We start from the raw sequence: 21884 nt of genomic DNA, 5'->3' as shown, positions 1-21884 counted from the left end.
ATGATTCCTAAATACGTACGAACGGAGAAAGCGGGCTAGAGCGGGAGTCGGATGGCGCGGGAATTGTTCCCGGGTTTGTTGGAGCGTGACTTCGATCATTCAAGCTGACTACTTGACCGCGCCCAAGCCTGTCAACTGGAACGCGAGGACATACATGCTGCTGCCTACGATAGAACGCAGGAAGCTCCACGAGTGAGTGCTAACGTCGGTGCTGGTGGCTCTAGATGTAGATGTTCATCATCTGGAGATGAGAAAGCTGCGTGTCGGGGCGAGGATAAGGTGTTCCATGATGGATCTGAGCCGCATTGGCCGGTTGGTTTCGACTCGCGGACGGGATGAAACACATCCTTTAGTCTCGGCCATGGGTTTGTGATAAGCATTCTCGGGGAGGTGGCCAACTGGACGCACCACTCGCTCAGGTCTGGATCATGTCGCCACACGCCTGTAAGATGCCGCAACAGCGTTGCAAACCATTTCAAGGCGGCAGTAATTTGGCTGAGTGACTCCGTTTTTCGCTGTATCGACTTGCTCTCTGGTACCAAGGTCCGAAACGAGTTCGCCTTTCCGCTTCAAGTCTTCGCGCGCTCTTCGACCATAGACACCAACCGGTCTGGCGCTCTTTGTCCGAGGCGATTGCACTCTGCGGAGGTTACTATTGCATGTATACCAGTGGGCGGGCATCTTCGGCGAAGAAACCTTTGGTGCTTTTCCACCGTTTCCCGTCTTCCAGGATTCAAAGGCGTGCGTGTGACTGCGTGTTGAGCCGGTGAACTGCCTTTGGCCGGATCCATAAACGACGAACACCTGCTGGGTTCGATCTCATTTGCAAACATCATGGCTCCGCGCCACGCAAAGTCTCAGCTCCTCACGCTCCTCGTCTCCATTGTGCTGCTGGTAACACCCTCCAGCGCCAATGTGTGGCCGACTACCGGAGTGTGCGGTCCTCGCGTCCGATATTCGTGGGACGCGCTCACGTCCACCGACAAGCAGCTCTACCGGGACGCCATCTCCACCGCCATGAGCACCGGTTACCACGCTCTGTTCGTGGAAGTGCACTCGGACCTCACGTCCTTCCGGGAGGCGCACAACACGTGCGGCATGATGTTCTGGCACCGCCGCTACCTGCTCGCCTACGAGGAAATGCTGCGCAGTCTCGGGACGAGGTTCGCGTGCATCACGATTCCGTACTGGGACTACTTCGCGGACTACGCCAAGTTCTTGGCCAACACGTGTACGACGTTCGAGAACTGCTCAACCTTCTTGAAGGACATGGGAGGCAGCTCCGGGCCTTACGCGTCGCTCTCGATCAACGGTTTTACGGTGAATGGGAACTGCGTCAACGGGTTGTCTTCCCCGTACGCCGACTTCACCAATTTCTGCGAGAAATCGACAATGAGTGGGTCTGCCTGCGCTGGCTGCATCCCTCGAGGCTCCTGGTCGACGACAAACTTCCCGTCGGGCTTCTGTTACTCCTCGCTCGCAAAGTACCTCAGTCTCCAGTACGGATACGCTTGGTTCTCCCAAAACATTCACTGGGGAGTGCACCAATCGATCCACAACACGGCTTTAGGTGCCCTCGTTACCTACCCGACGTCCGCAGACCCCGTCTTCTACAGCCACCAGTACGTTACTTGTACTGTACATCCATCTTAACTCCTTGTTTTGGGGTGTTCGTACTAACGCATGTGTTGTCATTTAAACAGCGCCACTGTCGACTTGATCCAGCAGCTCTACTTCGACTGCCAGATTGGACGAACCCTGAGCGACTCGGAGAAGCAGACAGGAGCCTACGCGTACCAAACGTGCTCGACCGCCAACTACCCCGGCGTGCCTCCGACTGCTCAGTCGACCATGACCATGTTTTGGAATGCCACCGGGCAGACGCGGATCCCCGTTGAAAGTCACCCGATCCTTGGCAAATTCTTCGCCTACCAGCCGAAGGAGTACTGGCGCTACGTCAGCGCCAGAGACATGGGGAACCTCTCGTATTCGTACGCGTCGGACGACCTCTTCGCTCTTCTGCAAAGTGAGGGACTGTCGTGCCCCAAGAGCAACACCAGGAGGCTGTTCGATGCCAGCTACGTGGACGTGCCGGCCACCGCCAGCTCCAAGGCCAAGGCCATCGGTAGAAGCTACAACCTCTACCAGGACATCATGGAAGCCGCCTCCGCCAACACGAGCACTCAGACGGACGCGATCGACCAGGGCGAGACGCTGGATTGCCTCTGGTATGACGACAACTTCGGCGTGGACGACTTCAACGCGGAGTTCCGCGAGAACTGGAAGATCCCAAGCACCACGCACACTTTGTGCTACAGCCGCGTGCAGGACGTCAAGTACGGCCGGCGGCAGGTCAAGGTGAACAACTGGAAGGACAAGTACATGTTCCACTACTTCCAAATGACCGACTCGCAGTTGGCGAGCGCGTCGACCATCACATCAACGGACGAAACAGCAATGATGAGCTCCGGGTCGACGGCCACCTCGTCCCCGACGACAGCTCCAACCACGGCACCAACCACGGCACCAACCACGGCACCAACCACCACTACTACTTCGACTACCGCGACTACATCACCAACTACTTCTCCGACCTCTACAACATTCACGCCCGTGGCCACCACGGCACCGTAGACGTTGATACTGTATGTCAAAGAGCTCTCTCTCTCTCCATTCCCGTCCTTCCATTTTGACCCAAGACAGTTTGATACAATTGACGCTGTGGTAGTGATGAACGTCAGCAGACTAAAGCCCTCTATGTAAAAGCTCTTTCTATCTCTTACTCTTATAAACACATCAATATCCTTTCACGGTGTGTCTTCTTCCTTCACGTGATGCACAAACAAACTACTTCTCCGCACCTCCGGAATGGGCACTTTTGATATTACTCCGAGCTCCATCATGCAGCTCTCGACGACGGTGATCACTACTTTGCTGTTCGCATCACTTTCGACGATAGACGCAGAGAATTGCAGTGTTCGAGCAGTCGACGACGTTCTCCAGCCACTTGCGACCGACCCGAGCTTCGCCGGCTGCCAGAGCGACAGCAACTACACGCTGTTGTCCTTCGAGACCCCGACGGTCGCTCAGACCAGACGCTTCTGCGCAAGCTCCGCCTGTCACGCGTTGCTGAACATTACGCTGTCTTCGAAATTATTGCCGGATTGCAGCATAACTGTCGGAGCTCTCTCTCTCAACTTGTCGGACGTCGTGAGTGCCGTCGCCTCCAAGTGCGCTCCAGCTCCGAAGAAATTTCTGTCAGAGCGCGCTGTCGACAAAAGTGAACACCAGGGCAAGGTGCAACGAGCCTCGGACCACATCACCTCCATTTTAGGCCACACAGCGCCAATGGACGACGTCGGGGGCGTCGCGGAACTTGCGGGTACGCTGCTGTCGCTGCTGCGGCGATAGTTGACGGCCACTTCAACTTCCGTTTTTGCCTAAAATATGAGTCACAGTTTTCGATTTGGGTAAAGAAAAATGTAGCCATCTGCTTCAACTGCAACGCATGCGCAGTGCATGCAGCCTCGACGCTAGCCTTACTTTCCCCCTATGCAATGGTAATTAGCTTTGGACACTTTGAAACTGATAGCGCGCTTCTGCTACGAATGGCTGCTGCTGCTTGGTGCTGGTTCACGTGGGACTTGATCTCATATATCTTCACTCACACCCCGTGCGTGTTCATGGCCATCTTGGTGCTCCGCAAGTGCGCGAGCAGCTCTGTAACGAGGGACCCCTGCGTGCTGAGCACGTCTAGCAGCGCCTGGCGCTCCTTGCCCTCCTGCTGGGCCTTCTGCTTCTCCCAGGCCAGTCTCTCCTCCTCCAGCGCCACACGCCTCTCCTCGAGACGCAGTTTCCGCTCCTCGAAGCTCAGCGCCGAGTCCACCGTGACCACCGTTTTCTCGACCCGCGCTCTCTTCATCTCCTGACTACCGGCAGCTCCAGCAACTGCCACAACGGGGGCACGCAGCGGCCGCTTGTTGCTGCCGTTCTGCTGTACGCTGGTGCTCTGCTGAACATTCTGCGGCACTGGACTGGGGCTCGGACTCGCGCGACTCGGCACGGCCGCCACCGCCACAGGAGCCGGGGCGATCGGCATCAACGGCGTTGACGGCGCGGGCGGCGTCGAAGCAGCAGCGGGCGGAGGCGTGAGCCCCACGGACGGGGGCACCACCATGCCGGCGGTGCCCTCCAGCTCTGCGAGGTTGCGCAGCGCCACCTGCAGCGCCGCCTGCACGCGCTTCTCGCGCATGGCGCCCTTGTTGAGCGTCTGCTCGTCCACCTGCAATGGCAACCCACACAAGCGTCCATAACTCGGTCAATTCAACTCCAACCCCGCCCCAACCTTCCAGTACAGCAGCAGCAGCGTCTCACCACTCTGGCCAGGATCGCCAGCAGCTTGTTGCGCATGTCGAACTCCTCGGGCGTGCCGGAGCCGCGCAGCCCCGCCATCTCGTTCTTGCGGAAGGCCTCGAGCAGCATGTCGACGCGCCGCTTGACGATGGCGTGGTCCAGCGCGCTGCCGCGCGTGAAGGCCACGCCCTTCATGCTCTCGAGCGTGGACTGCACGCGCGTGGCCACCGACATCCAGGCGGAGCGCGTGCGCCCGTAGCCCGCGGCCCACGGGAAGCAGCGGATGACCTCGCGCACCAGCACCACGTCGAAGGCCGGCTTGAAGCGGAAGAGCCGCCGCTTGGCGCCGGCCGCGTCGCAGTCCTCGTCCTCGGCCTCGGCCTCGTGGGCGGAGGCGCGCAACTCGTCCATGATCTCCATCTTCTGCGCGACTTCCTGCTCCTCCATCTGCATCATGGCGGCGTCTGCCATCAGCGACTGGCGCGCTGGCTGGAGCTGTAGCGGTCTGCGAACTGCCGAATATGGGGGCCAAAAAGGTGGGTTACGTACCGTGTAACCGCTCGCGATTGACTGCGCCATTTGATTACATGTTTGCATCGTGACAGGGGGCTATCTTTTGAGAACGGAAGGAGGCGCGAATTTTCAAATTTCGCCTTCTGCGACAGACTTTGCGCCTTCTGGACCATACTGAACGCAAATGAAAGAAATTCGAAAAAATTGCAGCTGGTGTGGCGCACACACAGGCACAGCGACTCAGTTGCCTTTTTTGTATCATCATTTCGTCGCCGCAGTGACGCATGACGCTGCCCGTGGTGATCGTGGACGACCACCACCACTGTCTGGCGGACATCCACCTGGTATGCACCTGTCCACCTACTCCACTGCATAACATTACAGGCCTTGCAGCTCGGGTTTATTACTGCCGTTGTCAAACTGACAAGTGTACCGCAGGCCATCCGCCAGCGCCGCCTGCCATTCTCCGGCATCCACGTGCTGCATGTGGACGCGCATCCGGACCTGTCCTTCCCGCCTGCAATGGACACAGAGGTGATCTTCCAGCCCGATACGCTCTACGATGCGTTGGACGACTCAGTCGCAGGTTCGGATCCGACGCGAAAGTCTGAAAAAAAAATCCAGCGGAATGATCAATTTTCTGGTTTTGGTGCAGGCATCGCCGAGTTCCTGCTGCCGTTGGTGTTTGCAGGACACGTGAACCAGATCACGTGGCTGAAACCCTCGTGGGCGACGCAGGTGTGATCATATTTGGTGTTAGAATATGAGTGGGGCAGACTGACGAACTTTGAGTATTAGATGCCGACAGGGGCATTCAAGCAACTGGCGATCGGAAAGAGGAAGGCGAACGGTGAGTTTGTGTTGAAGATATTACCCGAAGTGCGCTTAATCTGTAACTCATTGGTGGCAACGCAGCAGCGCTAGGGGTGACGAGTGAGTTGCCTCACTTCGTGGAGGACGAACTGTTTTGCCCCGTGGACGAAATGGACGCGACTTCTGTTCGGTGCGAATTATTCTTTTTAGAGGAAATGCGGGCGTGGCGATGTTTGCACCTGAATATTGTTGCGTGTACGGTGGCTAGATATTGGGACCTGTTTGCTACGGAGACGAGCTCAGCAGCTGAGGCTTCTGCGGTGGCTGCTGAAGCGATCGATAATGCTCGCCAAACCTCAAAAGGTTACGTGCTCGATATCGACCTCGACTATTTCTCGACATGGGATCCATTTCGGAAAGGTGAGTGATAACAACCAGTTGAGTCTCGAGATTTACCGCTGGAAGAACTTACAATATTACTTTTTGTTTGTTTTCATAGACTTGGAGGCGCGGATTGGTGAATCGGCTGTGAAAACCGTCGCCCAAGTGTTTTCATCTCCACGCTATAAGCGATCTCCGCTCGAATCCATAGCGGCAATTGAACGAGATTCAGAGAGGAAACGATTCTGCGAACTCATTGATCGTCTCAGGGCTGTCGGCATGCAGGCAAATCAGCAAGAGTGGATGCAACTTGTGAGTGAACTTGCACTGTTGTATGCAGACGGTGTCGATGTGAATGAGCTTTTCGGCGACTTCGCTCAGTTGTTGGAACGATATCGCCATGACGAAGCTACACGACGCGAGATTTGGGCTGCTGGACCCTTTCTAGGTCTACCCCACCACGAAAGCTCCCCGGGAGAGATAGAGTGCATGGTGACCGAGCTGGAGCGATTCCTGCACTCGCATGCACTGGACGCTACCAACCCTCCTGCTATCGTGACAATCGCCAAGTCCACGGGTGACGAGTATTTACCGCCGCATCAACTGGATGAAGTGCTGCCAAGAGTGCTGCAGATGCTGGAGAGAGTGTTTGGGAAGCTATCGACAAAAGTTGTGGAGTATGAACCAGTCGAAGATGCGGAGGAAGATATTCCAATTTAATACACACTGGCTAATGTCAAAACACTGTACTGTAGACTGGTAATGCTCCTTACAGCACGCGTATAGCAACAGCATTTCGAGTGTACTCGTGGTGCTGGTAGCATGATTTCCGGTCAGAGCGGTTCTCGGATTGATGCTGAGAGTTTGAGACCCCACAAAATTCTCGGGCTTCACCACCACACTACCAGCCTCTAGTTTGATCATCGCCGCAGTCATGTCGTTGCCCGTGGTGATCGTGGACAACCACCACCACTGTCTGCCAGACATCCACCGGGTACCTGACCACTTACCCACTACATGATAATATAGGCATGCGCATTGCTGCTGTCAAACTGACGCCGATATACTGTACTACAGGCCATCCGCCAGCGCCGCCTGCCATTCTCCGACATCCACGTGCTGCATGTGGACGCCCACCCGGACCTGTCCTTCCCCCCTGCAACGGACACCGAGGTGATCTTCCAGCCCGATACGCTCTACGATGCGCTGGACAAGTCAAACGCAGGTTCGGGTCCGACGTGAAGTCTGAAAAATCCCAACGCAATGACCATTTTTCGTGATCTGGTCTGCTCTGGTGCAGGTATCGCTGAGTTCTTGCTGCCGTTGGTGTTTGCGGGGCACATGAACCAAATCACGTGGCTGAAACCTTCGTGGGCGACGCAGGTATGTTCGTGTTTGGTGCCGGTATGCGAGGTTTGGCTGACGACCTAGACTGTCAGATGCCGACAGGGGCATTCAAGCAACTGGTGATCGGAAAGAGGAAGTCGAACGGTGAGTTCGAGTTGGACGTGTGAGTGCTGTCATTTTTTAATCTGCAACGTTTCGGTTGTAATGTAGCGGCACTAGGGGTGACGACGGAGCTATCTTACTTCGTGGCAAACGAACTCTTTTGCCCTGTGGGCGAAATGGAAGCGTCTACTGTTCGGTACGAGGGGTGTTAGAGGTTACAGTTCTGCAGTCCCTGTAGATCAGCTTTGTTTGGTGTGTGTGTGGTGCTGGCTAGATACTGGGACCTGTTTGTTGCGGAGGCGGGCTCAGCAGCTATGTGTGCTGAAGCGATTGATAATGCTCGCCAAAAGTCAAAAGGTTACGTCCTCGACATCGACATCGATTACTTCTCCACGTGGGACCCATTGCGCAGAGGTGGGTGGGTACCAATTGAGTCTTGAGATCGACCGCGTTACGCTTACTGTGGTGTCTTTTGTTCGTAGACTTGGAGGCATGGATCGGTGAATCGGCTGTGAAGGCCGTAAAGCAAGTGCTCTGGTGCTACAGGTGGTCTCCTCTCGAATTGATATCGGCTGTTGAACGCAGTTCAGAGAGGAAAAGTTTCTACGAGCTCATCGATCGCCTCAAGGCTGCCGACACGCAGGCGAACCAGCAAGAGTGGACGCAACTTGTGGGTAAACTCGCCTCGTTGTGTGCAGATGGTATCAATGGCGAGAAGGTTTTCGGCGACTTCGCTCAGTTGTTGTAGCGGTATCGCCACGACGAAGCCACGCGACGTCAGATTTGGGCTGATGGGCCGTATATGGGTCTACCTCACCACGAAAGCTCTCCGGAAGAGATAGAGTGCATGGTGACCGAGCTGGAGCGATTCCTGCACTCGCACGCACTGGACGCTGCCAACCCTCCTGCTATCGTGACAATCGCCAAGTCCACGGGTGACGAGTATTTACCGCCGCATCAACTGGATGAAGTGCTGCCAAGAGTGCTGCAGATGCTGGAGAGAGTGTTTGGGAAGCTATCGACAAAAGTTGTGGGGCATGAACGTGTCCAAGATTCAAAGAAAGTTACTCCAAGTTAATGCTGGGGTAGCAGTAAAGCCCGATTATTTGAAGCCGAACGAGGAAGCCTTCCGTCGGAGTTAACATTTAATAAAATGGACAAATCCGATAGCTTTGAAGTGCATACTCAACCGTTTCATAGTACTATAAACTGGTAGTACTCCTCACACCACGCGTACAGCAGCAGCATCTCGAGTGTGCACTTGTTCACTGCAGCGGCGGTGGTAGTCGCACCGCAAGATGATGCCCACTGGGCCTTGTACGCCGAGTTTTCCTGTCTCCACGCGCAAACCGTGAGTCTTCTCGCCTTCAGACGGTCTCGTGGGAAGTCTTCGTCCAGCTGCGACAGCTCCAGACTCCACAGATCGTCCAGCAGCGTCGTATCGTCCTGTCCACCAAAGAGGAACACGCGCGGCACGCTATTGCCCGGCGGGGAGAAGATGAAGGCGCTAGCTCCCCAGTAACGCGGTGCCGGTAGCTGTTCATCAGTAGAGTCTAAACTTGCTGAAGCACTCACACGAACTGAATGCCACCCGTCGATCATATCTTCCAGTTGCTTCAAGCGAACGTCGAGCTGCGCCTCAAAGCGAGAAGCCGATACCGGTGTGCTCGACCCTAGTGATGCTCGTCGAGGCGGCTTCAGGCCGCGACCAACAGCCATCAACTCGTACGGAGTAAGCAGAGCTGCTCGTCCAACATGAACTCGTCTCTCTGCAATACTGGGACTTTCACTATCCGTTAGTGAGACGAGTTGTGTCCACTTTGCAGTGGGGGCGACACCGAAGGCCACGCTTGGGGTGTAATCCAGCCGATACAAGTCGTTCAACTCCAACCCGGTGCCCCCGCGCGTGCCTCCAAAGACAAACATACTGCTCTGATAGACGACAACCGAGTGCTGGAACCGTGGCGCTGGTGCTGATCCTGTCGCTAGTGCGGATAGGTTGGTCCACGTGAACGCCGGGACGCAGGGTTCAAGGTCGAAAGCGACATCCCACGAGTCCAGCGTGCCGACGTAGCCGTCAGCCGCGGTGTCGGACAGCTCAAGTGTCCAATTACCGGCGACGGGTAGCTGGTGAAACACCGAGAGGGCTTCGAGTGGCGTCCCTGACGTACCAGAACTACTGGCAGACGACACGAAGCTCAGCTTCTGGGTCCCTGACGAGCACGCGATTTTATCGGCAGCTTCCTCTGGACTCCGCAGTAACACTGGGAACGCTCTCGAGTTCGGAGCGGTGTCTGTCGCTCGGTGATCTCCCTGGAAAGCTCCCAGCCCCTGACGATCACTCCACGTTGTCTCCCGAGCCTGTGAATCCACTGGGAAGTGGACACTCTGTTGGCGCCCTGGGAACGTCGCTGGTCCGGGTCCGAATAGTTGTATTCGCAGCTTGTGAGGGCACGCGTGGGTGACCTGCACAGTCACAGACACGTTGGTGACGCAAAGCTGCTCCCCACTGGAGCTAACGCTCTTTGTGCCAACAGCGAAAACTTCTTCTCCATCAGGAATAGCGAGACTGGTTGGTTGTTGGGTATCCAGAGACACGGACGTCTGCTTTGCCGTCGTGGACGACACCGACAGCTCCCACAGATCGTTCAAAGCTTGAGGCCCCCAGGTCGACGCATCGTTGGCGTCCGAGGCATCACTCTGCCGTCCTCCGAAGAGCAGCAGTCGGCCACTCACTAGAGCCATCGAATGTTTTTCACGCGGAGGGGGCAGTATCGCTGGCTGCAGCACTGGCCACCACGTCTCTGTAAGTAAATCGTACCGCCAGAGCTCGTTCGACACTGCGCGTGGTCGCTGTTGCAGTAGACACGGTACTTTGTGCGCCCGGTTGCACTCGTAGCTCTTGGCCAGTCCCCCAAAGAGATACAAGTAATTGTCCATGGCCGTAAGCGAGTGTCCCCGCCGTGCGGACGGCAACCGTAGCAATGGAGGCGTGTTAGTGATCCGCATCCCAGCCCTCGTGGCCTCTTCATCCAAGCTCCGCGTGACGCAACGCTGCCATGTATTTGCTGGCTTCGGAGGCATCCGGAGCGTGATCACATCGCTGTAGACGCCATGGCCGTCGAGCTGCAGTGGCCTCACTCGAAACCGATACGCAGCCGAAGGCGATAGTCCGCTGATCGTGAGATTGCCGCTATCCTTCGTGACTGCAGCGTTGGGGAGAGTGATCAAGCGGACGACTCGGAAGTCTTCGTTTGCCGATCTGTTCGCCATCTCGACCACGAAACCCTCCACAAGTTGTGAAAACCCGTAGGGAGGTGCTTTCCAGCTCACGCTGACGCTTGAAGATGTCAACGGGGTTACGTCAAGTTGTCTTACAGCTTCGCCAGTCGTCTGCGGTCGAAGTCCGGCATCGCTAAGACCAACCTTGGAGGAGTTAAACAGGTCTCCGAAAGAGACGTAGCTGCTTCCGCCACCACCCCCTGCTCCATCGACGCCTGCGCCACCGCCCCCACCGCCGTAGAATCCACTACCACCTCCCCCTCCAGCTTGCTTTCCGCTTTGCCCACTTCCTCCACGTCCGCGTTGACCCTGCGACGGCCAGCGAGCTGCCATCAGCGGAGACACCGCAACTTCCATCAATGACGTTCGCGGGTTAAACAGACACACACCCTCTAGAGAATACTGGTAGGAGCCCGCTGTCCCTGCAAGACCTGGAGCCGTAGGCGAAGCTCCCCGGCCGCCCGTTGCTAGTACGGAATAGTCGGCACTGCTGGCACCAAAGCCCCAGTCCAGGTGCTGATGCCGCGCTGGGAGCCCCACGAAGTCCCGATCGTCACCTGCCACGTTCGAGGAATGGTACTCATCGCGAGGCGCCTGCCCCGTGACAGCCAAGTCCAGTGGAATGGTCGTAGCATCGGCCGCAAGACCCAATTCCGCTTGCTCCAGTCCGCCACCGGCGCCGCCGTGCGCACAGCAATAGTCGGTAGACCCAGCGCCACCTCCTCCAGCAGCTACGAGGATTGTGCGTCCATTAATTCGCACCTCGGAAGACCCACCGCCGCCTCCACCAGGGAAATCCCCCGTTCCTCCATTGCCGCCTCCGTTGAATCCACCACGACCGTCTTCATGCCCTCCACCGCCGACTAAAACGTGAATAACATCCCCCGCGTTTACTCGGAACAGCCCACGCGCAAAGGCACCACCTCCACCATTGCCCAAAGCACTCGAAGATGCGCTTGAAGATCGAGCGCCAGCACCCCCAGCACCCCACGCGTATATGTCGAGCGCAACGATGCGGAGAGCTAATTGTCCGGCTTGTAGCTGTGAGACTTGGTACGCTTGAAGGCCCCCACTGAAGAAAAATGTGCGCTCAGTGAGTCTCTCGCCCGACCAGGTCACGGGGAATATGAGTACGGCTCCGTTCTCACCAGGTTTCGCTGCGAAGCCACTGGCAGCAGAGCCCCCACTGCCGCCATTGCCGGTCATTTGAACGTAGTACCAGTCCTGCTTGTTCGCGCTTTGTTGGCGCGAAGCGGCCAAGACCATTTGCCTTGTTCCAAGGGTTGAATGAAGATGCTCCTCAACGTCATCGACCGTGTAATCTGTCAAGAATTCTGGCGACTGAGAGTAGCTGCCAGCTTGGTTCTCCGCATGAGCAACAGCTCTGACTCGTGTAACGTACGTGGCGTATCCTTCAAGCGACACCATCGAGATGTTCGCGGTGCGTTTGCTGTTGTCAACCAGCGAATCTGGCAGTCGGGTCCACGTGGAACTGCGCGCAATACGATACTCCACCTCGTACGTTAACGAGTCCTCCGTGTGTCCTCCTACTGCTGCAGGAAGGTCCCAAACTACGGTCAAGGGGTCTCGAATCACGCGTAAATTCTCAACGGGGCTTGGAGCTGTGCGGAGAGTCGTGAACGGAGCTGAAACCACGCTAAAGGGGCCTTGGCCATTCGTCGTCGTCGCTGCTACACGAAAGGCGCACGTAGATCCAGGCGGACGCTCCAACGAGGCTGCAACGGTGGAAAATGTGTCCTTGTTCCCACTAAAACCCGGCACAATGCGCTCGCTGATCGTGGTCCAGCCAACCTCATCGTCACACTGCTGCTGTGCATGAAAGCTCACAACGGGAAACAACTCGGTAGCGAAAATGCCGTTGCTCTGCTCCAGATCCCGCCGCATCCGCCACGTGATTGTAAGGAGTGAGGTTGTCGCGCCTAGAAGCGTTGGAGCCGAAGGTGCGCGCGGTAGCTGGGTGGCTGGGATCTTTAACGGCTCGCTGCTCGCACTCCAAGAACTCCAGCCGATGTCGTACGAGTACTGAGCTCGCACGCGGAAGACGAACGTTTTACCGGTTTGCAACGCAGAGACCTCGTAGCTGCACAGGTCTGAGCACATACGACGGTGCTGACTTGGAGAGCTTGGAGCAACTCGCAGATACTGAATAGCCACCTGGTCGCCGTCTCCAGTCCATTGAGCTGACAGTGTCTCGGTGTACAATGACAGCAGTGGAAGGGGGTCTTCGGTGTCATAGTCGATATTGTCAAACAAAATGATCCACTCGAAAGCTCCATTCGCGTCCAGCGCATTCCGGAACACCTGCGCCTTGGTGACCTGCTCCAGCGACTCGATCGCAGCCTTCATCGTGTCTGCGCTCGCATCGAACGCTATTGGAGGCGTCACTACCCCAGCCGTAGCTCGTCCTCCTAATGGGCTTGGACTCGAGCTCTCGTACGACAGCGTCAACCTGAAATACCCGTCGTTGATGGTCTCGCCGGCGTCTGCTCGCGTGAACACGCGCTGCTTGGGCACAGGCTCCGTGGCTTGAGCATTCGGGTCAATGAGAAGACCGCTAAGCGAGTCACTCAACGATTTCCAGGCCCCTGAACCAGACACCGCGTACTGCAGCTCATACGCTTCGACGCTGGTGATGCCGCCGGAACCTTCGAGAGCGTTATCGAACGCTGACCAGGTCACCAACGCAGCGGCAGACCCTGGAATTCCACGGACCACACGCAGCAACTCAGCGGATACTTGTCGATCTACCAGAACCAGCGAAGTCTGCGCGTCGACCTGAGTCGTGAATAGCGTCGACAAGAGCCAAATAATTGTCCAAGGAGTCTGCATTGCCTCCGATGTCAATCAAATGGAGAGACTCACTCCACGCCCATTCGCCACGCGGGCGACTCTTGCCAAAGATTCTGCTGATAAATGGCCACATTTGGTGATCAGGATAGCTTGAAACACGCCTTCACTTCGTTAATTGGTTCCTCTTCCTCTATCTTCTACTACCCCTCCACTGCAGCGACAGCGAGCTTTTCAAAATCGTCCAGACAGTTGTAGACGTGGGCTGACACGCGGACGTAAAGCTTGCCATCCACGCACTTGACCGGCACTTCAATGTGGTGAATGTAGTGGAGTCCGTCCTGAACGCGCTTGGCATCGGTCGAGGTGGCCTTGGGGCCCTTCTCATCCACCACGACACCACCGCAGAGCCGTCGGGAGGTCGGAAGTTGCACGAGGCGCATGGCATGTCGCTTGTGCTGCGGAAACTCGCGCTCTCGAGCGAGGTGGCCGCACATCCCCCATCGCGAATACAGCAGCTCTGCAGCTTCTTGAGCCAGCGAGTGCATGTACTCGCGCGTCTCGTCGACACCTTGACTGCGCCAGAAGGCAAGACATTGCGGCAGCGCGAGCCACGCGCTGTAGTCCTCCAAGCCCGTCCACATGAAGGCGCTCTGCATACCGTAAAAAAATCCGTGCGAGATCACGCGCGGCTCGATAGCTGGTCCATTCTCCCTCGCAACGTGCAGGAAGGCGGCGCCGCGTGCGGAGCAGAACCACTTGTGGCAGTTGCCGACGTAGTAGTCGGCGCCCAAGTCGTCGAGGTCCAGCGGCAGGTTCAGCAGACCATGCGCTCCATCCACGAGCACCGGAACGCGGTCCCTTCGGGAGTGACAGCGCTGCACAATCTCCTTCACAGGCATGGTCACCGCCGTGTTGGACGTGATGTGGTCCACCACCACAAGCGCCACGCGCCGTCCAGCAGCTTCAACAGCTTCCAGCGCGTTCTCCAGCTTCTCCACCACCTTCTGGTCGTCGTACGACTCCTTCAAAGACAGCGGTTCCTCGTGGATATGCACCTTTCCGGCGCTGGAGCCTTCGACCGCTTGCAGCATCTTCCTCACAGCGCCATACCTCGTACTGAACAGCACCACCGTCTTCTCCTCTGCGGCCTCACTCTCCAACACCGAGGCCAGTACAGAATGTAGCCCTGCTGTTGCATTGGGCAGCAGTACCAGCGTCTCCGGCTTGGCAACGCCCACGAACCCTGCGAGCGACTTGATGGCCCTCACCACCAACGGGAACAGCTCTCGGTCATTGAAATTCAGCGGCTGCGCGTCCGCCTGCGCCCTCCAATGATTAGCCGCTTCAATTGCCACCTTCGTAGGAGCTCCGAAGGCCCCGTGGTTGAGGTACGTCCACGTCTCCAGGTCCAGAGCGAAGAGTGAGCGATTCGAGGCATTGGGCGCTGAATTGCTCTGGAGCTGCAAACGCCGCGACGCAATTTCGGACGCGAACACCATTGCCGGATCTGATTCTGTGTCGTCTCGGGCGAACAGCGCGGCGGTGGACGGCGTGTGGAACGAGCCGAAGGCTTCGTACCCGCCGGAAGAAGAGGCTGAGCCGGACATTGTAGACGTTGACTTGAAGCGACGATTCTGATGCCTCTGCGCCGCGGTGGAGAGCGTGTAACGGTTTAAGATGAAGCTACCGGACTGGGGAAGATTGGGAAGCGATCGGGAGGCGGATAGGATGCGTGGGGGCGTATGGAGCGGCGACGCGAGCGAGCGCATGCGCTGCATGACTGCAGTGTCGAGGGAACTGTGTGGATGTGGATTGTGTAATGCACATCAATTTAGGCGGATAAGGCATAAGTTAGGTTTCGCGATTTGATTGGTTGATGGCCAGTGTGCTTTATAGGGCGAGCTGAGAAGCAAAAGTGAAGACCAACAATCCCAGGAGAGCAACTCCATAGGAAACGAGTGAAACACGAGCATGCGAAAGTGCATGAGCAGATGTGTAACGCTGTCATGGCATCGTCATGACGCACAAACTTACCCTATTGTGTACTGTACATGCATGGACATGTGGCCAGCTCGCCACGAGCCATGGATGGCACGCAAAGATGTTGGAGTGGAAGGAGCCGATTTGGCAAAACCAGAGAGCAACTGGAGCCACGCTTTGTTCACTCACCCACGCATTGAGTGAACGGGCTGGTAGGTTGCGTCCAGCGAATCGGTTTCGGCGGCCAAATGGACCGTTGCCGCAGCAGTTGCATCAGCACGAGGTGCTACGATAAGGGGTGCTATCACGAGGCGTGCAATGGTTCTCCACTCCGACGCAGGCCAGCCGGTTGAAGCATGCTTGTCGCCGCGATCACGGGCAGCACTCGACCAGGTTGATGACGAGATGGTACGCAGTCCCGGCTGGGCCCCCCTGACGCGATCTGCGATGATGTGTGCTCCGTCCGAAGCAGGACGATAAAACTTCGTCACCCGTGATAACTGGCGGGCCACAACTGAGTAGAAGACCAAAGTAAAATAACCGCCGCACTCTCAAAAACAGCTCAAAAATAAAACAACTTAAACGAAACAAATGGGCTAAGCTCCTTGACGTGCGCTGGAGTCTATCGCCCTGGGGGCCTCTACACTACGGGGCCGGCCCACATCATCACTGTTGCGTTACCCTCCCAGTCAGTCGCTTGTGGAGTTTTGTCCGCGGGAGCTCCGCTGGTAAACGTAAACGCCGTGGCTAAACGAACCCTAGATGAAAATTTCGGCCAATCGCAGGAAGCTCTCAAAATAGGTTCGTTGACCAGATGCTTTTTCTTTGTCAAAGGCAGACTAGGGTTGATGACATACGAAATCCCCGTCGATCGGGCGGTTTTGGACGCAGCCACTGTTCTGGGCCTTCACTTCCCAAAAAGAGCGACGACCGACGAGCGGCCAAAGTCACGACACAGGCCGACAGACAGACAACCATCCTGCCTAGAGCCATGACGCCCGTGTCGCTGCCCTCGCTGCGCTACGAGCCGCGCCTTGCGTCGCCCTTCCCGGCGTCCGCGCTGCTGCCCGTGCGGCAGCTCCCGGTGCTCAGCAAGCGGCTCTGCCAGCGCCCCGAGGCCGTCAACATCTCGCCCCAGAACTGCGCGCAGCCCGAGCCCACGTGGCGATCCAAGCTGACGCCCGACCAGGCCGCCGCGCTCGCCATCGCGCGTGAGGAGACGGGCTACGCGTCGCCCGTACCCAGCAGCAGGTTGCAGAGCGTGAATGCGAGCGCGGGGTCGCTGCACTCGCCGCCCGCTGGCGCCTCCGCCGAGGCCACCGAGGACTGGAAGAAGGCGCGCAGGAAAGAGCAGTGCCGCATCAACCAGGCTAACTACAGGAAGCGCAAGCGCCAGTACGAGCAGAAGGTGGCGGGCGAGATCCAGGTGCTGGAGCAAAACATCAAACAGCTCGAGGCCCACCGCGCCTCGGCCCTGCAGGGAGGACTCCAGAGCCCCGTCAAGGCCATCGGAGACTTCTACTACGCCGTGGGCGTCGACGGAGAGCAGCAGCGAGTCAACGTGCACAACTTCCGCCTCGCAGACGGCAGCTCCCCGGCGCTGCAGTGTCTGCTGGACCTCCAGAGAGAAGAGTTCGACTCGGTCGAGTCCCTCAAGCTCCACTGGCTCTGGTACCGCGAGCAGTTCCGGGTCTTCCAGCTCTCGATCTCGTCGTGCGAGCGCATCGAGCTGGGCGAGCACGTGCTCATCAAGATCACGGGCCAGCTCGAGCTCGACATCTTCTACGACGCCGAGCACCAGGGCGCAGACTGCCGGGGCTACGGCACCGTGACGTGCCCCATCCTGCAGCAGTTCGAGTTCGAAGCGGGTGAGCAGATTGTCTATCGCATCACGTCTGAGGTGGACCTCATCGGCGGTATCACGGCCGCGCAGGACCAGAGCGCCCCCGAGTGCACGCTGAGTGTGCTGCGCGCCTTCTCCGAGGGCTTCACCATGTCGAACCGCTACAACCAACTATAAAGGCACATTAATCTATGTCTCTGTTCGCTGTACGAACCAATAGAGCTTCCTTATTCCTTATTCCACACATGCAGTTACTGTAGTTGCCTCTCATCGATACAAGCGACAAACAAGGCAAGTTCATTCCCAAGGTGGTCAACCAATCGCCACGATTACCGACGATAGCAGGGCGTCGCAGAGAGCGTGAGCGTGCAGCAACTGAGTAGCCCACAGATAAGTCAAATCGCCACGATAAGGGAAACATCCAGTTGCGATTACGAACATCTTTCCTCGACCGTCGACCAGGACGAACGACCGACATCAAAGGCGACACTAAGCCGCCGGATGTCGGTTGTGTCATCTTGCTGCTCAATGCAGACAGCTGCACGAGAGCAACCCCACGGTGAGTGGACCAGCACTGCTGGCAGCACGTTATCGATCACAAGATCGCGGCTATCCCACTTTGATCACGATCGGGTCGTATGTCGCTCCCAGCAGGGAGGTACTTGGCAGCAGCATCGAAGTTGGTGCTCCAACCTATTGAGGTTTCCGCGGCATATTTTTTTAAGTCAAGGGTGGTTCCTAGAGTAAGGTTAAATCAGCTAGGTGCTGACAGTTTCTACAAGCAGCCTATCCGGAGACCGTTGGTCTTCTTCAGCGAACGAGAAGACTGAGTATATCGTGGCAAGAAGACCTAATGATGTAACGAGAAGCTGACGACTCAAAACGCATAGGACCCCACACATTTACGTTGGGTCTCCCCGGTCGTTACGGCGGTTTGACTTTTGCCGCGGCGTCTTTGCCGAATTCCGCTCATGAATATGCAAAACGCCGCGCACTGGCCTTGGTCGGTCTCGTTCTTTTGACGTCTTGCTGAAAACACCACGAGCCTTTCGTGTTGCCGATGGCGGATCGGTTGCCGAACGCGTTGAGTGTTCAGTAGCGCCAGTGGGTGCACGATGAGCGCAGTTTTGTATCGTGCCTTCAGCTCGCCAACAGCGCTGCGCTGAGTCCTAACTAACCGCAGCCTAGACTCGCACACCCTCACTCGCAAGGCACTTCACTTCAACTTTACCTTGTGCAAGAGCTTGCCTTGTGTGAGCTACTTAATAAAGCGTGGACCACCTGCTGTACATAAAAGCTGATCGGATTGTTCCAGAACCTTCACAATGAAAAGTTACAAGCAAAAACAAAGTTACACTTTACCACTTTACCGCTCGACATGAACGTCGCCCCGGGCATCGCGCAGTTCGGACTCGTGATCGCAGGCCGCCCCGTCATCACCGACTTCCGGTGCGTCATCTTGCTGCCTCCTACCAGCTGCGGGCGAAAGCGTCCGCCTGTAGCAGAGCCACCGGCACTGTAGCAACGGATTTTAGTTTACCTTCGATCTGATGTGTCGTGTATCCGTCGACAACCAGGGAGATCGGGCCGGCGCACTATGTAGTGGACATCGTGGAGCCTACGCAGGTGACGGATCTCACGTTCTTCCTGCTGCCGGGCTCCCCCGTGCCCCCAGGCTTCGGAGGTGCGTGAAAGGCATGAATGTAGCCATGTGGTAAACCAAGCTGATAACTGTTTGCATCGTGTAAATTCTGGATCTGTCGTTCTGTATCTGTGTCCAGCCGTGCTGTACTTCGCCGTGCCTGCGCTGCAGAACTGGCAGCTGCTGGGCACCGTGTTCACCGAGAAGCCGAGCGCCATCTTCCGCACGTCGTGGCCGACCCACCCGGACGTGGTGGGCCAGCCCGTTCTGCAGCTTGGCGTGTCCATCGAGAGTCTGGACAACGTCAAGAACTTGGGCATCGAGGCCAGCGGCCTGGAGGAGCGCAAGGCGTTCGCGCTCAAGATCGCCCAGGACCTATTTAACTACCTCAGTTCCTTCTCCACGAGCACCAACCAGAGCTACATGACCATCCCCACGAACCTGCTGGACAAGTGGATGGAGCGGTTCGAGGCCAAATACCGGCGCGACCCGAATTTCATGATGAAGATTCAGTAGGGGGGGGGGGGGGATGTGGAGAGAGTGGAGTCTAGAAGTAGCGGTGAGTGGTGGAATTTTGGTGTGTGCTGGGCTGTCGTACTGATGATGTTGTGCAGTGGTTACCTTGTTTTGCTAGATCAAACAACGAACAAGACAGCAGTATGGACACAATGACATTTATTTGCAACCGAAAACACTGTTGGACAAGGTTATCACATTTAAATCGCGGGGGCGATTGACTACAGCTTTATGAAGTACGCAGATCGACTGAAGCAGTGGATTTTCAACGGCCAACTTCGTGAATTTCAGCCAGGCTTTATGTGGGGAACCTGTAAGTACCGGTAGTCGATCTCGTACACAACATCTATTGCACTGACATTTTACTACACCTACATCTACGACGTATAGCTTCTACAGAGATATATAACTGTGGCAGCGCACAGCCTACATCAATTGCGTCCCGTTGCCCTAGCGATCGTCTCATTCGCCGGATGGGGGCAACCGAAATGCGCTTCCATCTTCTCTTTCCACGACGAGTCCAAGATTTGCTGCTCGCCGCGGTTGATGGCATTGACGATGGTCCTGCAGCGCGGCTCCTCGACCCCCCAAAGAGCCTTGAACTCCTCTGAATACTCGACGATCCCGCCAAGACAGAGCTCCTGGAACATGCACACTTGGCGCTCCATGTCGGCGATGTTATCCTGAAACTTTCCTCCATTGGATACCAGAGACTGATTGTACCAGTTCATCACGCGCTTCTCTGGTCGAGTGAAGTGTGTAGCGATCACCAACTCCTGATGGCTGCTTGGGGTCGGTGATGGCGTGGCTTCATCAGCTATTTCCTTCTTCTTGGTGGCACTGCCGGCGCGGCAACTTGAGAGTCGACGCCTTCCAGATGAGCCTCGATGGAAAAGCCAGTCGAAGAAGCTTCGGAAGCCGCTGGTGCGTGGTTCCTGTATGTCACGATCAGAATCTGCTTCCGCTGCCGTTGTCGCCGATCGAGGAGATACTGGGGACCGGGGATGGGTAGTCTGCGGCGGTCTGGTGGTCGGTCTTGGAGCGGGAATTCTACGCGGTGGCGGACGACGGGCGGCAGTCGGTGGTCTATTAGGCGGTCGTGGAGCAGGAGCCCTGTGCGATGGCAGGGCCGCTGATGGACGATGAGGGGTTGTTGGTGTTCTCGCGGCCGGTCTTGGAGCTGGGGCTCTATGCTGAGGCGAGACCTTCTTAGCTGCAGGAGCGGCAGGTGGGTTGTGCCTCTTTGTCATGCCACCGCAATCCCTGTACATCGTAGCGAGCAGGCCGCTGATCTCGTACGTATAGCTGCTGCGACCAAGATCGCTCCCGTCCAACATGTCGGCGAAGCGGTTCGGCACGCCCCGGAAGTACCGACCGATGAGTGGGTCCTTACTAGCGTCTATCGGGGTCTTGCCTTTCTGGCCGGTCCGCATTGTGATGACGTCCGTTGGCTTGAATGGCGGTCCAGTGGCTAGTTTCCCCCCACCAACTCGTCGCCTACAAGATGCCCAAGCAACTGGATCCGCCGCCTTCTGGGCGAACGTCATGCGTCGAGTGCCGACCCGACACTTGTGGAAGATGGTGATCAGCGCATCCAGCATGGCGTGGTGTGACCAGAAGATCGGATCTGCAGGTGACTGGAACTTGGTCATTGTTCCTCCAAGAATCGAGTGGATATCGGCGTGACAACCGCGCTCTACAGTTCGAGAGACTTTGTCGATGTTCGTCCCGTTGAAGACTTGTCCGATCACCGACGCGTAGCTCACACTCGCCGGGACCTTTGCTGATCCCCAGTTGCCTCTAGGCAAGCAGCGAGCGCAAGCAAAGCCTTTCGATGATGAAGACTGGCAAAAGTGGTTCAGTGGGTTCGTGGCCACGCAGTTTCCGGTCACTGGGACGCCGTTGATGGTCACGGTTTTCTGCGAGTTGCCTGCGTACCCGCCCAACTCTCTCAGGATGGGTGAACACTCGCCCAGCGTCTTGCACTCGCCGGTTAGAGCTCTGTTGCTCGCTGTCATCCAGTTAAAGTACGGCACCGTGACGCACGCGTACTTGGAGCCCTGGCCGCGGAGCATGTTTTCGAACGCGACGAGGAAGAGCCGATGCCAGTAGATGAACATGCACTGCTTGTGCGCCTCCATCTCGGACTTCATTTCGGTGTGGATCTCGACGAACTTGATGTAGGCACCCGAGTCCATCGCAGCAGCCAGCGCGCCCTTGTACGTGGCCTTATCAGCCGCAGACATGGAGTCCCAGTTGCGTCGTATTCGAGGACCGCATGCCCTTTGCGCATCCGTCGAT

At 57.0% G+C, this 21884-nt stretch overlaps 9 protein-coding genes across 9 annotated transcripts; 5 read left to right on the top strand and 4 right to left on the bottom strand.

The window, feature by feature from the left end:
• Positions 1-834: 834 nt before the first annotated feature.
• Positions 835-2598, top strand: PHYSODRAFT_366831 (hypothetical protein; the record flags this gene model as incomplete). Its single annotated transcript, XM_009538523.1, has 2 exons — positions 835-1622; positions 1704-2598. Coding segments are annotated over 2 exons (1683 nt in total), but the record flags the coding sequence as incomplete, so codon positions are not given.
• A 303-nt stretch (positions 2599-2901) lies between these two features.
• Positions 2902-3411, top strand: PHYSODRAFT_528314 (hypothetical protein; the record flags this gene model as incomplete). Its single annotated transcript, XM_009538522.1, has 1 exon — positions 2902-3411. The coding sequence occupies one exon, from the start codon at positions 2902-2904 to the stop codon at positions 3409-3411; it is 510 nt and encodes a 169-aa protein (XP_009536817.1).
• A 262-nt stretch (positions 3412-3673) lies between these two features.
• On the bottom strand, positions 3674-4722 carry PHYSODRAFT_383648 (hypothetical protein; the record flags this gene model as incomplete). The annotated part of the gene is made up of 2 exons (XM_009538521.1): positions 3674-4282; positions 4375-4722. Coding segments are annotated over 2 exons (957 nt in total), but the record flags the coding sequence as incomplete, so codon positions are not given.
• A 428-nt stretch (positions 4723-5150) lies between these two features.
• Positions 5151-5790, top strand: PHYSODRAFT_528689 (hypothetical protein; the record flags this gene model as incomplete). Its single annotated transcript, XM_009538520.1, has 4 exons — positions 5151-5210; positions 5305-5452; positions 5522-5604; positions 5665-5790. The coding sequence occupies 4 exons, from the start codon at positions 5151-5153 to the stop codon at positions 5788-5790; spliced, it is 417 nt and encodes a 138-aa protein (XP_009536815.1).
• A 2913-nt stretch (positions 5791-8703) lies between these two features.
• PHYSODRAFT_319201 (hypothetical protein) lies at positions 8704-13158 on the bottom strand (the record flags this gene model as incomplete). The annotated part of the gene is made up of 1 exon (XM_009538519.1): positions 8704-13158. One exon carries the CDS (start codon positions 13156-13158, stop codon positions 8704-8706), a length of 4455 nt encoding a protein of 1484 aa, XP_009536814.1.
• A 644-nt stretch (positions 13159-13802) lies between these two features.
• Positions 13803-15209, bottom strand: PHYSODRAFT_319200 (hypothetical protein; the record flags this gene model as incomplete). The annotated part of the gene is made up of 1 exon (XM_009538518.1): positions 13803-15209. The coding sequence occupies one exon, from the start codon at positions 15207-15209 to the stop codon at positions 13803-13805; it is 1407 nt and encodes a 468-aa protein (XP_009536813.1).
• A 1364-nt stretch (positions 15210-16573) lies between these two features.
• Positions 16574-17602, top strand: PHYSODRAFT_340373 (hypothetical protein; the record flags this gene model as incomplete). Its single annotated transcript, XM_009538517.1, has 1 exon — positions 16574-17602. One exon carries the CDS (start codon positions 16574-16576, stop codon positions 17600-17602), a length of 1029 nt encoding a protein of 342 aa, XP_009536812.1.
• Positions 17603-18803: 1201 nt separating this feature from the next.
• PHYSODRAFT_262726 (hypothetical protein) lies at positions 18804-19583 on the top strand (the record flags this gene model as incomplete). The annotated part of the gene is made up of 3 exons (XM_009538516.1): positions 18804-18874; positions 19003-19109; positions 19207-19583. The coding sequence occupies 3 exons, from the start codon at positions 18804-18806 to the stop codon at positions 19581-19583; spliced, it is 555 nt and encodes a 184-aa protein (XP_009536811.1).
• A 431-nt stretch (positions 19584-20014) lies between these two features.
• PHYSODRAFT_528364 (hypothetical protein) lies at positions 20015-21829 on the bottom strand (the record flags this gene model as incomplete). The annotated part of the gene is made up of 3 exons (XM_009538515.1): positions 20015-20356; positions 20789-21383; positions 21429-21829. 3 exons carry the CDS (start codon positions 21827-21829, stop codon positions 20015-20017), a joined length of 1338 nt encoding a protein of 445 aa, XP_009536810.1.
• Between the last annotated feature and the right edge of the window lie 55 nt (positions 21830-21884).

The sequence above is a fragment of the Phytophthora sojae genome, assembly GCF_000149755.1.
Source record: "Phytophthora sojae unplaced genomic scaffold PHYSOscaffold_12, whole genome shotgun sequence".
Classification (NCBI taxonomy): Eukaryota; Oomycota; class Peronosporomycetes; order Peronosporales; family Peronosporaceae; genus Phytophthora; species Phytophthora sojae.
This window is presented reverse-complemented; position numbering and strand designations above follow the sequence as displayed.